General features: G+C 32.5%; 1 protein-coding gene across 1 annotated transcript in view; it reads right to left on the minus strand.

Annotated features, from left to right (window-relative positions):
• LOC148311449 (transmembrane protein 135-like) overlaps positions 1 to 23,607 on the minus strand; it is a 30,119-nt gene extending 6,512 nt beyond the window's left edge. The window contains exons 1-5 of the mRNA XM_088256641.1: positions 22,952 to 23,607; positions 5,792 to 5,922; positions 4,302 to 4,428; positions 2,915 to 3,066; positions 1,150 to 1,261 (exon numbers count right to left, since the gene is read on the minus strand). Coding sequence (XP_088112767.1) covers positions 1,150 to 1,261; positions 2,915 to 3,066; positions 4,302 to 4,428; positions 5,792 to 5,922; positions 22,952 to 23,110 — 681 coding nt within the window. The 5' untranslated portion in view covers positions 23,111 to 23,607. The remainder of the gene's footprint in view (positions 1 to 1,149; positions 1,262 to 2,914; positions 3,067 to 4,301; positions 4,429 to 5,791; positions 5,923 to 22,951) is intronic.
• Positions 23,608 to 24,347: the final 740 nt, after the last annotated feature.

The raw sequence follows: 24,347 nt of genomic DNA on the forward strand, positions 1-24,347 counted from the left end.
TTGCTCTTACCCCTCCTTAAAACACCATTACCCCCACCCCTATCCTTATCGTAACCCAATAACTTGTACACTGTTTCTTTTTTATTTATATGTTTAGTCATAAATTAAACCCTGAAGAGGGCAACAGGTTGTTGCCGAAACTAGTTGGTTAGTAAAAATGTGAGTGGATCAAAAAACAAAGTTTTTTTATTTCTCGAAATAATATATCAATATGATCCACAAAGTTAATGCTTTCAATATTCAAAACAAAAAACATATTATTTGCACATAATTTTTTAATTATATTAAATATTGTTATTGAGAAATCTTTTGGAAAAAAGGGAAGAATTTTTTACTTTTTGAATAATAACCCAAGGGTTAAAAAGGCGACTCTTTAATTTATTTCCCCCCCCCCCTGGGAATCAAACAGCATTATCGATAAAATTAAGAAAAGTGTATTTAGATTGTTTGGACATGTGGAACAAATGAGTGAGGAAAGAGCGGTAAAACAAATTAATGAGGCGAATGTAGTTGGAAAAAGGTGCATAGGAGGACCGAGAAAAACTTGCAACGATCAGGTATGCCAAACACTTGAAAGCGATCAGGTTAGGAGACGAAATAATTGGTGGGTATGTATGAGGAGATGCATGAACGTGGAAGAGGCGAAGAGTGTTTGCAAAGACAGAGTGGTGTGGCGTTCTATTCTCTCTGCCTACCCAGCGAGAAGAGGCGTGATGGTTAGTTAGTTAGTTAGGGAATCAAAAATAGCAACCACTAGACCAGTGCTCCGCAACCGGTGTGCCGTGGCACAATGGTGTGCCGTGAGCAGGATCCAGATGTGCCGCGACTAAATTCAATGTAATTGACATTTTTTAAATTTTACATTATGTAATTAAATACAAAAATAATTGGTCATTGTGTGTTAACACACAATGACAAATTATTTTTCATAACATTGTCTTTTATTTCAAAATTATAAAATAATTATGAATACATCATTTTTCAACGTATTTTATGTATTAATTGTTAAAACACAGATTTTTTTGTGTCTACTAAGTTGTATTTTATTGTGAAAAAACACATAAAAATTAATATTATGACAATTGTTTCGTTTCTATAGTATAGAGGCCGACGACAATTAGGGAATTGGTTCCTTGCTACAATTATTACCTTTAAAATGTAATCCTTGCACATCCCGGAGTGAGGACAGCACAGGGAATCCTTAGCGCCTATGTAGCCACTGGAAGATGGTTGCTTATTCACTGTTGGAGGTGTGAAAAACCTGAAAGAAAGAATGCGCATGAATATATCTCACAACATTTAGAGTGTGTCCAAATACTTGTTCACAAAATCTGGATTATCTCCAATTACAGGAGTTATTTTCATATTATTTTTTGACATCTCATCAAAGATGAAGAAGAATATGGAGGCCTGGGCATTTACGGGGCTGACGACCGTCATAGGCTGGTTTAAGTGATCACTTTACACACGTGTAACATTCACCAATTCTACCCATTATTGACAACCACACTACTCAAATTCTTGGAAGTTCTGTATATATGAACCAATTTAGAAACCTTGTTCTCGAATCACTAGAACTTCACTAGAGACATCTATTGGTGAGATGTAAAGAAGCTTTTTATCAAGCAGAAACTCTTATATTAGTATGTGAGGTCCGAATCCTGGATTATAATCACACACATGAGAAACGCCAGAAAATACCACTTTCATTTTTATTATTTAAGCTTATAATTTGACCAGACAATTTATTTACAACATTTTGAATGTGTCCAAATACTTGTTCACAAAATCTGGATTATCTCCAATTACAGGAGTTATTTTCATATTATTTTTGACATCTCATCAAAGATGAAGAAGAAGATGGAAGTCTGGTCGTCAGCCCCGTAAATACCCAGACTTCCATATTCTTCTTCATCTTTGATGAGATGTCAAAAAATATGAATATATCCCTCTCTCTGGTCTCAATCCTATGGATTGGTCTGCAGCAACCTACACATTTTAAATTAATTTTATTTAAACAAATAATTTTTTAAATATTTAGTGGTTAGCATGCTAGGCTACCATGCTGGAGGTCCCGTGTTTAATTCCCAAGAGGGTCAAAATAAATATTAGTTATTTTTCAGTCTAATATTTATTAATTATCACCCTGGACTGGTACCTGAAGCGAAAGGCTTATCACCTTTCCATCGTGTATTTACTGATCAAGATAACACTGCTTCTATATGATGCAGTGCCCTATGCACCATTGGGTGCGGATAAGGATTAGAAAAAAATTACATTAATCAATTGATGTAAATAATGACATAAAAAATGCAGTAAATTTAATTTTCAAAAGATTAAATTTTGTTTACAAATACTGTCCGCCTCCGTAGTGTAATGGTCAGCACGCTCGGCTACCGTTCTGCAGGTCCCGGGTTCGATTCCCAAGGGGGGTAAAATAAATATAAGTGATTTTTTCACTCTAATATTTATTCAACATTACCCTGGACTGGTACCTGAAGCGAAGGGCTGATCACCTTTCCTTCAAGTGTAAACGATCAAGATAACACTGCGTTTATATGACGCAGTGCCCTATGCACCATTGGGGTGCGGATAAGGGTTTTATTATTATTATTATTACAAATACTGTATCCCTGATCTGAACTTATTGTCATGTTTCTATGCAAAATGTAAGTAAGTTGATTATTCAACATATAAAAGGTGGAGACGGAGCATTTCGTCGTAACAAAACGTCGTAACATCGCTCGCGGCGAGCATCTGAAACTATGGATGGAGTGCTCGGCTCGCTGTACTGACTGCCTGAATGCTCGTGTTATGCTATCTTGACGTGTTATGCTACGACAAAATGCTCCGGTCAGTCTCCACCCTAAGAGGTATGTGTAAGATTTAGTTTGATGTGGATGAGGATATTTACCAAAGGAGTGACATCCTGTGTCCCTTCTCCAGTTCCTGCCTCATCAGATAAAAAAGGAACGAACTGCCAATCATGAAGAGTAGAGTCTCTCTGACCACTGTTCTCTTCAGTAGTCCTTTGTATTCCAGTGTCCTCACCCAATACTCAAAAACCTGAAAAATTCCATTAAAAAACCACATATAAAACAATTCCCAATAGCTGTTTTCTTTAAAAAAAAAACACAATATTTTAGGGTATTATTTTTTTGACATCTCATCAAAGATGAAGAAGAATATAGAAGTGTAGGCATTTACGGGGCTGACGACCGTCATAGGCTGGTTTAACATTGACAACCACAAATTTCTTCTTCATCTTTGATGAGATGTAAAAAAAATAATATGAAAATAACTCCTGTAATTGGATATAATCCAGATTTTGTGAACTTGGAAGTACTTGGACACACTCAATATGTTGTAAAATTTTATCTCATATTTCAAAAATTATTTTCATAAATTCTTTTAATTTTATTGTTGTAACACATTGTTGTCGGGTGGTTTTTTCATCAACCCCGACTTTAATTAGTATACTAATTAGGGTATATTAACTAGGGTCGTTTAATCACAAGTAACCACAAACCCTATTCCGATCTGTACAATGTTTTTTGGAATCTCTGGCGCTCTACCAAAAGAAATCAAATATAATGATTAAAGGCGTCTCCAGCATTCTAACAACAGTACATAAAAGACGCTTTTAATCGTTACCCACAAACAGTGTCGGGTTATGGTCCCGTGGTTAGTGTCGCGAGCTCTTGAGTCAGTTTCTCGGTTCAAATCCACTCTACTACAATTTGATACCTATTTCTAATAATGAGCCGCTTAATAATAATGAAAGGCTCACAGAAATATTATGAAATTGAAGTATTTTTGCAAATAATAAAAACACAAATATTTCTCTTTCTTAAAAAAAATATATCTGTATCTGTACCCGACGGATTCTCCAGTTCTTTGGACATGTTGCGCGTGGCAATGAGGATAGCCTGGAGGGAAAGAGAGGGAGAGGAAGATCCCCACACGATGGACCGATCAAATTAAGGCAGCAGCAGGCACCTCAGTAGTTGGAGCGCTACGTGCAGCGCAGTCAAGGGATAACTGGAGAAGAGTCATTGCTTCTGCAAGGGTCACAACCCTCAGCAATGAGGAATAAGACGGAGAAGAAGAAAAAAAAAAGTGTTGATATTTTTACGAAAATTATTACACCTTAATGAATTAATGAGACATTTTCAAATTAAAAATATCTTTTACTAGTAACGCTGTGCCTTAACAAAAAAAAGACTAAACTCTTGTGCTTGGAGTTCGACTTAATCACACAAAATATTTATTTATTCTATTTAATTAGATGAATTGCTCACCAAGTTGACAAATGTATCAACCACTAGATATCTCCTGTGGGGCGGTTCGCAGAAGATCCCTGCTCCTCCGAGGAAAGAAGGCAGGAACACGGTGGAGTAGTAATGGAATTTGCTGAATACAAACTTCCTGAAACAAATCATATGTAATTTTAATTTCATAGATTTAACAATAAATATGGGAGTCGAACACTGCAATATATCGTTCCTAACATTTTTAATTTGTTGCCGACGGCTGTTAGAGGTCAAAATAAAATATGGAACAAAGGCAAAATGGGTAAATGATCAAGAGTTAATTTTATGAAAATTGTAAAATGTTAATATATTAGGTTAAAATGGTTAAAAACAATGAAAAATATATTCAAAAAGAACTCCACCGACAAGACACACAAGGTGCTTGGTGGGTTTCCGCAATTTAAAAAAAAATATGTTTGAAATTGTGATTTAAATAAATGTATACAATTTATGTTAATTTAAAAAAAAAAATTACATCCCAACAAAGATGAAGAAGAATATGGAAGCCTGGGTTTACGGGGCTGAGTTTGCGGTTACTTGTGATTAGTACACGACTCTCATTAATATACTAGCTAGAGCTGGGGTAAAATAGCATGACAACAATGTGTTAAGATGAAATACCTATTGTTTTTGTATTAAGATAGATGGAAGTTTGAGCATCCCAGGGCTTAGGACCTGGCATTTGGCTGGCACTTATGAAACAATCACCCTTCTGATCATTATTGAATATGCATTAATTTTTTAAACTTGTATAAATTCAATGCTGGCCGATTCTTTTCACCCGCCAGTTCTTATTTCATAAATTTGGAAGTATGGCTAAATGTGGTGCCATCAGTTGAGAAATTTGCATGGTTATACTTACGTATGTGTTCATTTCAACATATCGCTCACTCCTTTCAACAACGTTAAATATCAAAAGTAGGAAATTTTCAGTTATGTATGTTTTTGGAATGAACAGAAAATGTACTATATCCCAGCAAAAGTGCCATATTTTTAACATAATATTTACCCGCTACAGGGCAGAAAGTTTTGTTTTTGCATTTTGAAGAAAATATATTGTTTACTAATTTTTTTACATACATTTTTAACATTTTTTACATACATTGTATACTTAATATTTTTCTAATGTAGAAAAAAACTTTGAGGTTTTACCTAAAAAGATCTGTTGCACAGTAAAAAGTTTAATAAGTGGCTTGATATTTATTTTTAATACATTTGATTATATTCTTAAACTTTAAAAACGATCTCCTAAAAAATCAAGTTTTTTGATTTATGACGTTGTTGAAAGGAGTGAGCGATATATGTTCATTTCAACATATGTGGATTCATTCCAAATTAGTTCACATATATTTTTAGGAGGAGCCCTAAATAACATCAATTTAGTGTATAAAGTGATCACTTAAGCCAGCAAAATGTCCGGTCAGAACCCTTGAGGTGCTCAAGGTCTGGGAAGAATAAAAATTATTTATGGAATTTACCTTAATAAACAGTTAAAAGTGACAAATGAAGTTCCAACTAAGAATCCAAAGGCTCCAGACCACATATAGGAGTGTCCTTGGCGAATCAGATAGTCTTTGTTGATTTTTTTTCCCTTTAAAATTATTTGTACCTGCGAACAATAAATTAAATTGATTAATAAGATTGTACCTTCAAGAGAACTAATCACTTCTATGACAATCTTTAGGACATAGGTGGCCAACCTTTTCAGCAGCCGGGCCAAATTTTAGAAACGATATTTCCTACCGGGCCGTAAAGCAAAATTTCTTTAATTATTCAAAGCAAATATGAAATATATTGTTTTTTTTTAAAGACGATATAAAAAATGATAACCAAACATGTTTATTAGATTAGAGGTAGGCAATAATCAAACATTTAAAACAATTAGAAACAGGAATTTTGAGATATCGCTCACTCTTTTCAAGAATGTCATAAATCAAAAATCGTCAATTTTCAGTTGTACATGTTTTCTGAATGCCCAGAAAATGTACCATATCCCAGGAAAAGAGGCATATTTTTAACTTAATATTTACCCGCTACAGGGCAGAAAATGTTGTTTTTGTATTTTGAAGAAAAAGTATTGATTAATTATTTTTTTTAAATAAACTGAATATTTTTCAAATGGAGAAAAAACGTTCAGGTTTTATCTAAAAAGATCTGTAACACAGTAAAAAGTTCAAGAGTGGCTTGTTATTTATTTTTAATACATTGTGTTATATTTTTAAACTTTAATAACGTTCTCCTGAAAAATCAAGCTTTTTGATTTATGACGTTCTTGAAAGGAGTGAGCGATATCAGTTTTCTTTTTTGGACACAGAATTTTAACGACACTCCAAACGTTCCTTAACCATTACACAATCTGAATATTGGTTCGATTTTTTTGCTAGTATCATGGCGTAACTAGCTTTTACAAAGTATTTTGACTGTTGAATCACACTATTCAGTCAGGTATAGCAGCATCAATGAGTGTTTAAAAGTCTGTCGCAAAATGTTGTGATTGTGTATTAAAACGAATATACCAAAAAAGAAATTGTCACGATAATGAGTTACTTCTAAATATGGATATGATACGAACTACGCACGATGGAATGTTCTTTTGGTGGTTATATGTACACTTAAAAAAAGTGTGATATGCTCCGCGGGCCACAAGAAGACACCCGGCGGGCCGCATGCGGCCCGCGGGCTGCGGGTTGGCCACCCTTGCTTTAGGACAATATATAGGGTGTTTTTTTAGAGGTTTCGTTTTTAAACTGGCAACATGGTTTTTACAGACTGTCAATTAGACAGTTGACAGTTGATTCATAGTCAGTATGTGTTGCCATTTCACCATGAATACATTGAATGACCATTATGCGCGTCGTAGGTTAGGTGAATGTGCTGAAAACAATATTCAGCTAGATGCTCTTTATCAGCGCAAAAATTTGTTAACCTAGGCACATTTTTAGTTAAATGGCTATGTCAATAAGCAGAATTGCCGAATTTGGAGTGGAGAAAACCCAGAAGCCTTTGTCGAGACGCCCTTACATCCATTTAAAGTCACTGTTTGGTGTGCTTTATGAGCAGGTGGAATCATTAGCCCATATTTTATAAAGACGATGCCGGCCAAAATATTACGGTCAATGGAGAGCGCTACAGAATCATGATTACTGACTTATTCGTACCTCAGTTGAATGGCGTTTATGTTACAGAGCTATGGTTTCAACAAGATGGCGCAACATGCCACATGGCGGTTGCCGTTGTTTTGTAAAGAAAAGAGTTATTGAAAGGTATGAATGAAGCTTAAAAAATTATAAAATATTTTTTTACCATATATTCTAAAATAAAGTCAATATACAACACATATACTAAAAAAATGTACGCAGAAACACGTCTGGCCTCTAGCGTAGCCGGTCGCGTCTTGAATTTGAACGTTCGAGCCTTAAGGCGTAATAATCGATAGCCCGCAACTTAGTTTTCTTTAAACTCAAGTAACATTTAATTTAATTGATTTTTTCGATTAAAACGACATTTTTGTATTGAAAAAATAAGTTTTTCTTTAAAATAAATGTACGGTTTTGTAAAGAAAAGATTTATTAAAAGATTAAAAAATACATAAAAATATATTTTCAATACATTTCATCAAAAAAAGAAACTCCAATATTATATTCTAAAAAAATAAATATTGTGCGCAGAAACACGTGTGGTTCCTCGCGTACCGAATTATATACTTGAGAGTACGCCCTTGACATTACCACTGTTCAAAATGTTTTTTTCTTCAAACGCTAGTAATTAACATCAATTTTCCAAACAATGTAGGTACCTATACAAGCAATACATTGTGAGATAAACACGTGTGGAAAAGAAAATTCAACAGTCACGATGAAAGAATTAGAACTCTAAAAGTAATTGCAAGATGACCCAGAAAAAAACAAACAGTTGACCAGACTTCGAACACCGAACACATCACTGGATTGTGGTTGTCAATCACGGGTAGAATGGTGAACGTTATACGTGTATCAAGTCATCACTCAAACCAGCCTATGATACCCCAGTAAATACCCAGACTTTCATATTCTTCTTCGTCTATGTTGAGATGTAAATATAAATAACTCCCAAGTGGACACAATCGAAATATTGTCAATATCGATTTATTTTCAACATTTTGAGTGTGTCCAAATACTTGTTCACAAATCTGGATTATCTCCAATTACAGGAGTTATTTTTTATATTGTTTTTTGACATCTCATCAAAGATGAAGAAGAATATGGAAGTCTGGGCATCTCACAAATAGATGTCTCTAGTGAAGTTCTAGTGATTCAAGAACAATGTTTCAAAATCGGTTCATATATATAGAACTTCCAAGAATTTGAGTAGTGTGGTTGTCAATAATGGGTAGAATTGTTGAATGTTACACGTGTGTAAAGTGATCACTTAAACCAGCCTATGACGGTCGTCAGCCCCGTAAATGCCCAGACTTCCATAATCTTCTTCATCTTTGATGAGACAAAACAAAACGCGCTAACGACAACACCGTTCAGGTTGACATTCACGCTGCGTGATCACCATAACCAACCTTTGGAAACGGTAGTCGCACTTTGTTACCAAGCCTCAGAGACCACACCCTACTGAATGTCACTGGACTTCCAACCCAGACGCAAAGGTTATCACGAAACACAATTTATTAAAATAAGAGGTTAATTATTTAGCAAAAAGGTCGCATATAAAATCATTTTATTTATCGCTCACTCCTTTCAAGAACGTCATAAATCAAAAATCGTCAATTTTCAGTTGTGCATGTTTTCGGAATGCCCAGAAAATGTACCATATCCCGGCAAAGCGGCATATTTTTAACTTAATATATACCCGCTACAGGGCAGAAAGTGTTGTTTTTGCATTTTGAAGAAAAGGTATTGATTTTTTTTTAATAAACCATATATTTTTCAAATGGAGAAAAAAACAATCAGGTTTTACCTAAAAAGATCTGTTGCACAGTAAAAAATTCTCTCTCAAATACATACCGTTTTATCAAAATACACCAAAACTTGTGAAAACATACAAATTTTTTATCAAAAAATAAGATTTGTTCAAAATATGTTTATATATATTTTTATGATGATATTTTCATCGAATTGTATATCGTTTACATTTCTTTTAAAAAAACGTCCTTTATAACAAAATAAGTATCTTTTTATCAAAACATCATTTTTAAATAATAAAAAAATACAACTTTTTGGAATATATGATCTTTAGGTGTTAAATATATACACATATAATTTCTTGTCAAACTATCGATGTTTACGAGTAATTTTTTTTATATACATAAAAAGCATTTAATAAAAAACATTTAAATAAAAAGTTTTTTTAATGAATTTCAAAGTTAGGTAATGTGGACTTAGCACATCTTAGAAATAGAAGAAATATAATTTCTTGTTACATGACTATCGATGTGTACGAGTATATCCTTTTTTTATGTAAATGAAAAGCATTTAATAAAAAAAAACATTTAAATAATAAGTTTTTTTAATGAATTTCAAAGTTAGGTAATGTGGACTTAGCACATCTTAGAAATAGAAGAAATATAATTTCTTGTTACATGACTATCGATGTGTACGAGTAAATCCTTTTTTTATGTAAATGAAAAGCATTTAATAAAAAAAACATTTAAATAAAAGTTTTTTTAAATGAATTTCTAAGTTAGGTGATGTGGACTTAGCACATCTTAGACATAGCAGCGTAAAAAATATCATTAATTTTCAAGCGTGCATGAAGCTTCATCCTTCAAACATGAATATATTATATATTATACACATTCAGTTCCTTATATTCAAAGCATACACATTTAAAGGCAACATAAAATATGTTTTATAAATTACTTATTATAGACGTTGACCGTATTATAAAAATAATGTATGGTATTTTGAAACAGGTTCTATTACGTACTTTATCCTGTTTTTTTTTTAAAGGAAGTCGCGTCTGATCAAAAAATCTCTGCACTGCAGCTAATCAATACAACTCCAGAATAGGGTGGCACAAAACTACATGATATTAAATTAAATGCTAGTAAAATAAAATAATTTGTCCGCCTCCGTAGTGTAATGGTCAGCACGCTCGGCTACCGTTCTGGAAGTCCCGGGTTCGATTCCCAGGGGGGTAAAATAAATAAAAGTGATTTTTTTCACTCGAATATTTATTCAATATCACCCCGGAATGGTACCTGAAGCGGAGGGCTGATCACCTTTCCTTCATGTGTTAACGATGAAGATAACACTGCGTTTATATGATGCAGTGCCCTATGCACCATTGGGATGCGGATAAGGGTTTGAATGAATGAAACATAAAATAAATTTAAATTTCAAAGCAATCGGTGAATAACTGTAGGAGATTTTAGATTTTGAACTATGGAATATCTTTATTCCAAACCTCGACGAGATATCCGCCATACAAAATAAACTACTATTTAATTATGGATTTACTCACAAAAAGTTCAAAAGTTAAAAAAACGCACAAAAGTACTACATATTTAACTAATGTGTAAAGGCAACTAGCCGTAACTCAAGTTGCGGCTGTTTGGCGTAACACGGCTCACAGCATTCTTATAAATGGCCTCAATCATACACAATCACAGATTTTGCTCTATCTATTTTCTTTACCGAGATATTCACTATCCAAATAGCCGCAAAATTGCATTAATTTGATACATCGCTCACTCCTTTGAAGAACGTCATAAATAAAAAAAACTTGATTTTTCAGGAGAACGTTTTTAAAGATTTAAAATATAACACAATGTATTAAAAATAAATATCAAGCCCTTATTGAACTTTTTACTGTGCAACACATCTTTTTAGGTAAAACCTGAAGGTTTTTTCTCCATTAGATTTTTTTTTGTTTATTTAAAAAAATAATAAAACAATACATTTTTATTCAAAATGCAAAAACAACAGTTTCTGCCCTGTAGCGGGTAAATATTGAGTTAAAAATATGCCGCTTTGGCTGGGATATAGTACATTTTCTGGGCATTCCGAAAACACGCACAACTGAAAATTGACGAATTTTGATTTATGACGTTCTTGAAAGGAGTGAGCGCACATGTGTTGGCAAAAAGCATAATTTTAAGTTAACTATAAACTCAAAACTACTGTTTTTAACATGCGGCTATTTGCCTTGGCACATTAGTTGAGGCCGAATGTACTATAAATCAGGTAAAATATAACGTAATTGAATTTTCACTTAAAACATCGTTTTTGTTGTTAATATGGTTTTGAAAAAAAAAAGAGTAAAAAAATTTATAAAAATATTTTTTTCAATATATATTTTCTTTAAAAAAAATATACAATATATATTAGTATTCCAAAAAAAATCTGCGTGAAAACACGTCTGGCCCATATCGGGGCCAGTCGTGTTCTGAATTTAAATGTTTGAGATCTCATCGTTAATAATACTTACACGCGTAGTAATTATTTCTATTACATAATCTATCATTCCAATTTTAAACGACATAAAAATAAATACTTAAAAAATTAATATCTTGATAGTGATAATTATATAACTTTGATTATTTACTTTCGATAACTATTGGAAAATTGGATAAATGATAACATTTTACCAGGTAGCCGAATGGCGCAATGAAGCGGCCAGTCGCAAAGGTCGCAGGTTCGATCATTTTAATTAGAATTCATTGATCCGGTGAGCTGATTGACAGAGAAACCCAATTTTTTGTGATGCAATCGAATCATGGTGCAGTTAGAAATTTAAAATTAAATTTTCCAGCTTAGATGTTTGGTTAAGAGTCTACTCTCAAATATATAAAGTTAGTACACGACCGGCTGCGCGAAAAAACCGGACAATAAAGGAAAATTTTTGCGAAAAAGTCTTCAGATTTTTTTTCCATACTTACGTACATGTGAGAATAAATCTCTGTATTAAAACGTTTTAATATTACGTAATGCGTGTTGTGTCGGTTCATTAATATTTTTTTGATTTTTCCTTAAAGTTATTATTATTGATGACTTTCGTTATTATCATATTATTATTGGTGACCTTCGGATCACTAACAATTTTTTTTCTTAATATATTTATAAAAAAATATTTTTCACATTTTTCCTACATTTTTCATGGAACTTAATCACCTTAATTTCGCAATATATTGTGTTATATCTCTCACTCCTTTCAAGAACGTCATAAATAAAAAAAACTTGATTTTCCAGGAGATCGTTTTTAAAGTTTGAAAATAAAATGAAATGTATTAAAAATGAATATCAAGCCACTTATTGATCTTTTTACTGTGCAACAGATCTTTTATGGTAAAACCTGAAGGTTTTTTCTCCATTTGAAAAATACTTAGTTTATTTAAAAAAAATTATAAAACAATACCTTTTCTTCAAATTGCAAAAACAACCGTTTCTGCCCTGTTGCGGGTAAATATTTAGTTAAAATTATGCCGCTTTTGCTGGGATATAGTACATTTTCTGGGCATTCAGAAAACATGCACAACTGAAAATTGACGATTTTTTTTATTTATGACGTTCTTGAAAGGAGTGAGCGATATGTGTATGCAACACTTTGAGCGTGTCCTAATCATTGTTCGTAAATCTGGGTATATATTAAGAAAATGTAAATAAATAATAATCAAAAGCCCGCAACATTTTCGGAACAATATTTCATTTATCTCCATACTACTAGTTTTGTTACCTCTCAGAGCCAGTGTTGTTTTAAAAAACAACGTTAAATAACTTCTAAACTATATGGAGGAAAAAAAAAATAAATTTAAAATATTATCAGTACACACTTTGAAGTGTCAAATATTTTTTGTATCCATAGGTAGAAATAAATTCGGATGAGAAACGGTTAAGCCCAGGTAACATATTAAATGACGTAATTGCATTTTTTTAAATATTATTTTTTGACATCTCATCAAAGATGAAGAAGAGTATGGAAGTCTGGGCATTTACGGGGCTGATGACCGTCATAGGCTGGTTTAAGATGGCTCTAATACCACCTGGCATCAATAGATGTCTCTAGTGAAGTTCTAGTGATTCAAGAACAATATTTCAAAATTGGTTCATATATATATAAAACTTCCAAGAATTCGAGTAGTGTGGTCGTCAATAATGGGTAGAATTGGTGAATGATACACTTGTGTAAAGTGATCACTTAAACCAGCCTATGACGGTCGTCAGCTCCGTAAATGCCCAGACTTCCATGTTCTTCTTCATCTTTGATGAGATGTCAAAAAATAATACGAAAAAAACATTATTTTATCATTCGTTTTTTATCACCAGATAAAATTATGAGATAATGAAAATTAAAATTAATTTAAAATAATCGTGCTAATTGATGAATATTCATATTATCTTGACAATTGAACAACAAGGATTATAGGTCAAACTACAAACGGAATACACATACTTATTCGTATTTTTTATTACCTATATAAATACTACTATGTATACACCAGTAGCGTACAGTCACGCTGTTCCTGTTCAAAAAGAGACTAAGCTCTTGTGCTTGGAGAGGGACTTACACTCATTGTTTGTTTATTTATTTAAACTTCATGTACAGAAAAGAAATAATTATATTGGCGGGCTTATTGCTAAAAAGCAAAATCTTCCAACCAACCAAAAACAGACTTGTGATATTGGTCAAAACGTTTGATACCATATCGCTCACTCCTTTCAAGAACGTCATAAATAAAAAAACTTGATTTTTCAGAAGAACGTTTTTAAAGTTTGAAAATATAACACAATGTATTAAAAATAAATACTAAGCCACTTATTGAACTTTTTACTGTGCAACAGATCTTTCTAGGTAAAACCTGAAGGTATTTTCTCCATTCGAAAAATATTTAGTATATTTAAAAAAATAATTAAACAATACCTTTTCTTCAAAATGCAAAAACAACATTTTCTGCCCTGTAGCGGGTAAATATTAAGTTAAAAATATGGCTCTTTTTCTGAGATAAAGTTCATTTTCTGGGGATTCCGAAGACATGCACAACTGAAAATTGACGATTTTTGATTTATGACGTTCTTGAAAGGAGTGAGCGATATCTGTTTGCAATCAGAGGGTAGATAGTGCTTGAACATTAAAAAAAATACAAATTACTGCTGTATTATTTAAATAACTACTTTATATTTTAATAAATATTTATGAGAATTGCAAATTTATGATTGTGGGAAAGGCAAAGGAAAAAGGGAGTTTAGGGAAGGAGGTAGAGGGAAAAACTAAGGGATGAGGCTTGATGGACAGTTAGGATTGTTCTGATAGACAGTAATATTTTTTTAAATGTATTAATAGTTACTTATATCAAAAGATTTTTCGAGTTTACTATGTTGTATTTTTTTTGTTAAAAAAACACATAATAATTAATATAGCGACAATCGTTTCGCCTAGTTATGGCATTTTCAAACGAATGTCTATACGAAACGAAAATGCAATACCTAGGCGAAACAATTGTCACAATATAAATTTTTACTACTACTACTACTACTACTACTACTACTACTACTACTACCATCACGCCGTTTCCCCGCAGGGGTAGGCAGAGAGGATGGAACGCCACACTCTTCTGTCCTGACATACACTCCTCGCCTCCTTCACATCCATACATCTAGTCATACATGCCCTCCGATTACGCAGACTTTTGACACCGCCAGATTTTAGGTTCGGATTGATCTGATCATGCCAAGTCTTTTTCGGTCGTCCACGTTCTGTTTTCCCTCTCACATTCGCCACACATATTTTCTTAGTCATTCTCTCGCTATCCATTCGCTCCACATGTCCATACCACCGCAAAGAACTCTTCCTAATCTTTTCAATTATTCCTCGTTCAGCCTTACATTCCTTTCTTAATTTTTCCAAATTCTTAATTTTTATGTGTAATAAAATAAAACTTAATAATAAATAATAATAAAACCCTTATCCGCACCCCAATGGTGCATAGGGCACTGCTTCATATAAACGCAGTGTTAAATTGATCGTTTACACATGAAGGAAAGGTGATCAGCCCTCCGCTTCAGGTACCATTCCAGGGTAATATTAATAAATATTACAGTGAAAAATCACTTATATTTATTTGACCCCCCTGGGAATCGAACCCGGGACCTCCAGAACGGTAGCCGAGCGTGCTGACCATTACACTACGGAGGCGGACAAATAATAATACAAATAAAACTTAGTAGATTTAAAAAAATCTGTGTTTGATTTAACAATAAATACATAAATTAAAATGGAGTTCTACAAATTAAAGGCAAAATTAATTAAAAAAAATAGATTTTAATATTGTTCATACTTATGAATGATGTCATATATTTTTTTTTGTATTATTTATTTTGTGTGTGTTTTTATATGTACTTATATATAAAATATCCCTTTACACGTACATTCTTTACTGCGTGATTTTGCGCGACTAAGCGTAAGCGTAAAAAAAAAACAATTGCTACTACTTCATTCAATAAACAAGAAAAAAAAAGACATGATTTTAAAAAATAACTTTTTATTTGGGTTTGTGTAAAGGTAGCCAATATGAAAAAATATGCTACAAAAGAGATAATAATATTTATGTAATAAGTATGTATTGTTTTTTAACATCTCATCAAAGATGAAGAAGAATATGGAAGTCTGGGCATTTACGGGGCTGACGACCGTCATAGGCTGGTTTAAGTGATAATATGAAAATAACTCCTGTAATTGGAGATAATCCAGATTTTGTGAACAAGTATTTGGACACACTCAAAATGTTGTAAGTATGTATTGTACTTACTGCGTTTACCAATGATATTATTTATGTATTAAGTATTTATTAACGGAATAATGTGTTTATCTTATCTCGCTTAATTTTTATGTAAGTCATGTTTACGTTTGATATTTTGTGACCTTTAATTTATTAATTTTTATCGTATAAATAAATATGCAAACAAAAGAAATTAAAACGGAAAACAGAACGAGGACGACCGAAAAAGACTTGGCACGATCAGGTCAATCAGAACCTAAAATCTTGCGGTGTCAAAAGTCTGCGTAATCGGAGGGCATGTATGACTAGATGTATGGATGTGAAGGAGGCGAGGAGTGTATGTCAGGACAGAAGAGTGTGGCGTTCCATCCTCTCTGCCTACCCCTGCGGGGAAACGGCTTGATGGTGGAAGCAGTAGTAGTAGAAATTAAAACGAATTTCTATCACTAGAATAATCTAACTTTTAAAATTATAATCGAGTACTTCGCAGGTGTGTGATTAACTTGTTCATTGGCTAACATTTTATAAAGGTTATAAACTTATTTTAATTATACATGACATACAAATAATTTTATTATGAAAATGAAATAAAAATAGTATATACTTATCGCGTCGCTCACTTCTTTCAACAACGTCATATATCGAAAATCATTCATTTTCAGTAGTGCATGCTTTTGGGATGTCCAGAAAATGTACTATATCCCAGCAAAAGCAGCATATTTTTAACTTAATATTTACCCATTACAGGGCAGAAAGTGTTGTTTTTGCATTTTGAACAAAAGCTATTGTTTAATTATCTTTTTTAATAAACTAGATATTTTTCAAATGGAGAAAAAACCTTCAGGTTTTACCTAAAAAGATCTGTTGCACAGTAAAAAGTTCAATAAGTGGCTTGATATTTATTTTTAATACATTTTATTATATTTTTTAACTTTAAAAACGATCTCCTGAAAAATCAAGTTTTTTTATATTTGACGTTGTTGAAAGGAGTGAGAGATATAACACAATATATTGCGAAATTAAGGTGATTAAGTTCCATGAAAAATGGAGGAAAAATGTGAAAAATATTTTTTATAAATATATTAAGAAAAAAAATTGTTAGTGATCCGAAGGTTTAATGTAGTCATCAATAATAATAACTTTAAGGAAAAATCAAAAAAATATTAATGAACCGACACAACACGCATTACGTAATATTAAAACGTTTTAATACAGAGATTTATTCTCACATGTACGTAAGTATGGAAAAAAGATCTGAAGACTTTTTTGCAAAAATTTTCCTTTTTATTGCCCGGTTTTTTCGCGCAGCCGGTCGTGTACTAACTTTATATATTTGAGAGTGCACTCTTAACTAAACATCTAAGCTGGAAAATTTAATTTTAAATTTCTAACTGCACCATGATTCGATTGCATCACAAAAAATTGAGTTTCTCTGTCAATCAGCTCACCGGATCAATGAATTCTAATTAAAATGATCGAACCTGCGACCTTTGCGACTGGCCGCTTCATTGCGCCATTCGGCTACCTGGTAAAATGTTATCATTTATCCAATTTTCCAATAGTTATCGAAAGTAAATAATCAAAGTTATATAATTATCACTATCAAGATATTAATTTTTTGTGTAATGTGTGAATTTTTTTAATAAAAAAAAATTATAGGGGGGGCGTGGAGATGTTTGATTCGTTAAAGTGGGGCATGGTACAAATAAGGTTGGGAAACACTGTTGTATATGAAGGAGATGACATGATAATTAGTTAGTCGTAGGTAGGAACTATAAAAATCTGAAGAGACTACGATGTCCATTTTTTTATTGGTCATGCAACACTGATTTATTTATAGCCTCATAAGCCAATTAACCTTTGTACCTAAATTTGTTTATTGACCTTTACTTTCTTAATTAAATGTTCCGATTTAATTGATGCATGAGCATATAACTGTTTAAAGTTTGAATAGTAATTTATGAAAATGTGCTAATTTATGAAAATGTCGTTCTCCATCTGAAATGCCAATTTCAGATGGTATTTCAGATGGAGAAATATTCGCGAAAATCATGTTCCTAATTAAATAACTAACAATCGTGCCGCTTCAACGCAGGGGTAGGCAGAGAGAATAGAACGGCACACCAATCTGTATTTGCAAATAATATTCGCCTCTTCCACATTCATGCATCTTCTCATACATACCCGCCAATTATTTCAAACCCTGACCTGACCACATTCAAGTATTTGAAATACTTGATCATGCCAATTTTTCCTAGATCTTCCCCTGCTTCTATAACTAACCACATTCGCCTCATAAACTTGATTTACTTTTCTTTACTCATTCGATTCACATGCCTATCTCAATACACCTTTCTCAATTTATCTTATTTTTTTGCAGTGTTCCAATGTATGTATATAAATAAAAAAGTTAACTTTTAAACTTTTTTTTGCAAAAATGTTAGTAATGTGAGTATATAACCACTCACCGAGATTTTTGTCTACCGGCTTCGAGACGTACCCGTCTCTTCGTCAGGACCATCCATATCACTACACCAGCGTGCAAACAATACTACGTCACTACCATAACCGGTAGACAAAAATCTCGGTGATTGGTTATACTCGTATTACTAACATTACTAACATTATGTAAAAAAAAAAAGTGTAACCACAAAGTAAATGGTAAATATGTATTAATATTTTAAATATTAATAACAAAAAAATGTCATTCGTTAAAAAGTCTTAAATCCCTTCCAGTTTATCAATTGCTTTGAAATTTTGCATCATTCCGCATCATTTTCAAACACCGTGTGTGAAGCTAAGTCTTAATTTTCATGTTGTATCCTTTGGATGTTTTATTTTTTTCATTGCTTCACATGAAAATTTAAATATTACAAATGTGTACTTTCAGTTTCCTTTCTTTTCTATTCTAATATAGCGAGCCACGGCATGAAGTGGCTGCGTACAGTTAGTCTACATGAAATCACACTTATATTTATATTATCTGCTGTAAATAAAACAATAACAAGTGTAAAAGATATGAAGTCAAGAAGTTAGGAAAGGTTCGGTTAAATTTGGACATTGATCCCTGATTTTGTATGGACAGCTAGTACATTTTTAGGTAGGTCTTTGGTTCATATTTTTTAGCCCATAGTATGTTTTAACACATTGTAGTCGGGCGCTTCGAACAATAGACCCTAGTCTAAATTTTCAAAGAAATCATATTTGACATTTGATCATCAAAATAAATCATAATCATAATTTTTAATTAAGTATTCCATATTTCACAATTTTAGAAGCATTGTAAACTCTAAAAAATAGTCTTCCCCTCCGAGGTATCATTCCCTATACAATGCTAATATATTCAAATAATAAAATACCAAACAGTAAACAAAACAGTGTGAGCGGTATGAAAAATAGTCCAATACATGAAATTACTCAAACTAAACTGGAGATTGAGATCGCATAAAAACTCTAGATTTCTGGCGATGCCTTTACAAGCGACACACTAGCCAATCCGGACAAGGCATCTCAAATAACGTCAACAGACTGTCGCCTAGCACCCAGGTAGCAGATTACCCTTCAACGCGTTTTATTTCACGCTGATAACAAACCCGTATATTGCCGTTTCCCGCCGATAACCGACAGTCGACAAAAAATGGCATTTGCCGTGTCCCGCAGTTGACCGACAGTCCGCAAAAAACGGCAAATGCCGTGTCCCGCCGACAACGTGTTAATATAAATATATAGGTTTCATAATAATATGAAATTATTTATTTAAAAAAAAAAACACAAAATTCCAAAACAAAAAAAAATCTTAATATATATATATATATATATATATATATATATATATATATATATATATATATATATATATATCTATATATATATATATATATAAATATTGAATGTAAAAAATAATATAAAAGAAGAATAGCAATTACCTGTGAGATATTTGGACATGTTTAAAAACATGTTCAAAATACTGTATTTTCTGTATGCCAATCCTATATTTTTTGTTGCTGTTAAAATTTACAGATGTTTGCGATTATTGACTTCCATATTTCAAATTCGATATATCATAGTCGTACAGGAGAAAGTTACCAAGTGCTTTTTTTTTTATAAAAACGTGATCATTGACTATTTGATATCTTACTAGTTTAATATTGCCCTGAAAAAAATCCCAAATGATTTTAAACTTGGAAGTATAATATATTGACTTGTTGAAAATGACTAACTGCATTGATGTTTATTTTCTTGCCAAGCAAAGGTGACTTGAATGGCCCTGAACATTTTTGTTTTTGTTAGTTGGTCACTTTCTCCTGTACGACTACGATATATGTTTTATAATTTCTTCACCTATGTTGAAATGTTTGCGGTAAACGTTTAAAAGCGTCTTTTACATACTGTACGCTTGTGAAGCTTATAAGCATTCTATTTGCTTAATTTTGCTAGAGCGAGAAACGCCAAAAAACATTGTACAGATCGGAATTGGGTTTGTAATTACTTGTGATTAGTATAAGACCCTTATTAGTATACTAATTAAGGCTGAGATTGATGAAAAAAGCGCCTGACAACAATGTGTTAGTAAAAAAATTGATAGTACTGTAGAACTTTACTTGAACTTTGAAGAACTTGACCCCAGTACAAAAAATATATTAAGATCTGTATTTGGTCTACAATAATCAACGTATCGACATGATTCATTGTTTCCCTGACAGGTGACACTTATTGTCACGATACGTTCATTATTGTAGACCAAATACAGATTTAAATCTCTTTATTGTACTGGGCTCAAGTAACACATCAAAGTTCAAGTAGCCCCGTTCTACGGTACATCTTACATTTCATCTTGGTAACAAGATGATTGACATAAAATACAAGTTTCGAATGTGTTATTAGAGAACTGTTTAATTTAGTTGTGATTATTGAAGAGGTTAAAAATGATTACTGGACAGTAAAAAGGAAAGCAGGACATTCAAATCAAAATAGAATAACAGTTATACAATAGATGGAGTAGAGACAGACGCTGTTATTCATCTTCATGGACCGACTAACAAATCAATTGAAACAATCATCTCAGGATGGTCAATAGTTCAAAATGGTCGACAGCTGTGCAGTGTCAATTGAAAGACATAAAATTTAATTGATTGGTAGAAAATAAAAGTGAAAAAAATGCTTTGCATTTGGACGGGAATGATGAGTTTTCTGAGTTGTCAGCTGAACTACTGAATACAGTGAAATGCCAGAAGGGTAGCATGTGATTCTCAGAGGTAAGATAGAAGGAAGATGTGTCAGCAGAGTATTACAATAGTATTTTTTAAATTTCGTTTTGTATTTGTCCACCTTCGTAGTGTAATGGTCAGTACGCTCGGCTACCGTTCTGGGGGTCCCGGGTTCGATTCCCAGGGAGGGGGTCAAATCCGCACCCCGATGGTGCATAGGGCACTGCGTCATATAAATGCAGTGTTATCTTGATTGTTTTACACATGAAGAAAAGGTGATCAGCCCTCCACTTCAGGTACCAGTCCAGGGTAATATTGTATAAATATTAGAGTGAAAACATCACTTATATTTATTTGAGCCCCCTGTGAATCGAACCCAAGACCTCTAGTATGGTAGCCGAGCGTGCTGACCATTACACTATAGAAGCGGACAAAAAAATACATACTTATAATAAATACATTAAAAAATATATAAACCCTTATCTGCGCCTGATGGTGCATAGGGCACTGTATCATATAAACGCAGTGTTATCTTATTATTAACACATGAAGGAAAGGTGATCAGCCCTCCGCTTCAGTCCAGTATGATACTGAATAAATATTAGAGTGAAAAAATCACTTATATTTATTTGGTCCCCTCTGGAAATCTAACCAGGTGTGAGTATTACACTACGGAGGCGAACTTCTTGGCTTCCTATATACAAGGTAAATAAGTATACTATTGTATTTACAACAGTATTATTAATATATTATACTAGTAATTATATTATATACAGATATCATTATAATAGAAATACAGAGATATTATTAATATAATAATGTACAGAGTACATGTTTAACCCTGATGATTACAAGGTTCTTGTCGAAACCAGTTGGAGAAAAGTATCAAAATCAATGCATTTGACATTTTCTAATTTTTCATTTTGTATTTAACACATTTCAGATCTGTATTTTTACGCCTGCGGACCGCTGTTACATATAGTTAAGACCTTAACAAAGAGATTGGTATAAAATATTCATATAAAAACATCGGATAATTCCTTCTTTCCGAATTTTGAAATGAAGCCGTCGCAGAATGTAAAAATACCCTTCCCGTCCTTAAGCATCAATTGACGGAACGGGTAGAAATACCTTTCCCGTCCGAAGAGTGTTAATACACAATGAAAACTAATTTGTCATAATATTGTCTATTTTTCAAAATTTACTACGGAATAATTATTATTACTATTATAATCAGGGATTTTTTTTACCCATTTAACAGAAAATAATTTTTTCAATTTCCAAAATCGATTGGACAAAACAATGTTTACTCTTAAGTAATTATAATATATGTTTATATAATTCATCGAAACAATTGTCACAATATAATTTTTTATGTGTTTTTGTTAGTAAAATACAACTTAGTAGACTCAAAAAAATCTGTGTTTGATTTAAAATTAATACATAAATTGAAATGGTAAAATACGGTATTCTAATGAACTATTTTTTTTTTGTGAAAAAGGCTTGACTTGAAGCGAGTTCTGGGACCTTTTTGTATTTAAAAAAAATCCCTGACTATAACTAAATAATTTTTCTATGGTCTACATATTTTACCTGTGTATAGTTTTTGGTTTGCCGCGAAATTCTAAGAAGGAATTCTAGGTAGGTGAGATAAGGGCGCTGAGCACTGGTATATTGGATAGATTTAAAAATTAAGCAATGTTAAAATTATTTTTATAAATACATACCGCATATAATGCAGCGTAGAACTTGTAGCTTCCCTTTATGGAATGCAAAAGCATTGATATCGTCCCATTCCAGCAACCCTTGGTCCAAGGGTGAATGAGATCACAGCATTCCATCCCCTGTGTTGCTTGTTCAAACATCATTTTACTCGCTTCAACCATTTTGTCACTTTAAATATTTTGCCGCGGTAAGTAAAGAATAATCTAAATAATTTGATAACCACGCACAAGGCTAAAAGTCAACAACCATCACTCTGTTGTTACTCGTAACTCATGGACACTTCATATCGCAATTCAATTAAACTAAACGGTAACAATTACCTTTATCAATTAATTTTAATTATAATTTAAATATTACAAGAATTAGCCTAATCGATGTAACCAGCACACTATCACAATATAAGGCGCGAACTACTTATAAATCACAGCATTGCCTTTTGATGCAAAGGTAAGAGAAAGCACCTATTTTCGGTTTACAGCTATTAAACTAATCACTACTAAAATATATAATTATGTATACAAATCTATTTTTGTATACAGATTAAATAATTGTTATCACCATGACTCGCGCGATCACCACGAGCGAAGGATAACTTGTATTCTCTGTTGTTGGTTGTCTGTCAAACACTTGTCAAATAAATACGTTCATTTTTTAATATAATGTTGCCATGCTGAGAGTTACTAAAATACCCAATATAACTGACTGGCTAAGGCCCTAGACAACATGAGCTTTCCGCCGTCCGTTTCCCCTTTCGGAATTCTGAATGCATGAATCTTGTACAAAACTACGCACCAAGTACGTATCGTTTTTTTTTCAGACGTTTCCGCGTTTTGAATTATAAAAAATAAATAATCGTGAAATACATATTTATAAAATTTAAAAAATACTTCATAAATTTATGAGATGCAGTAAAACCTTGATACAACGGACATATGAGGGGAGGGGTGTCCGTTCAAGCTGAAAGGGCGTTATATTAAAAAGGTTAAAAAAAAACTGAAAGTTAGGATCTATCACATTGCATTTATATTATACTGATCAAAATAATACCATGTTGATCCAATACTGTGTTATTTGCATCATTGTGTGTGGAAAGAGATTTAAACAAAAATTGAAAGAAGCGTTTTTGATTCATTGTTCTTGAAATTGACAAAGCTATGTTTTTTTTTATCTGCTTTTATTCATATGTTGTAAAAAATCTCTACGATAAAATAAAAGAACACAATTATCTAGGGAAATCGGTATTGCATACAAATATCTCTTTTAGCATATAGCAGTGATATCCAAAACAAGTAAATTTGATAAATTTTACTGTTAGATCTGAATCTGCAGCGCAGAACTTTGTTTGCAAGTATTAACCTTTTAATTCAGTTCGATTTGATGTTGTGCCCTTTACACCAT

Source organism: Brachycentrus maculatus, unplaced genomic scaffold (assembly GCF_059751285.1).
Source record: "Brachycentrus maculatus isolate JH-2025_06_01 unplaced genomic scaffold, ASM5975128v1 h1tg000065l, whole genome shotgun sequence".
NCBI lineage: Eukaryota > Metazoa > Arthropoda > Insecta > Trichoptera > Brachycentridae > Brachycentrus > Brachycentrus maculatus.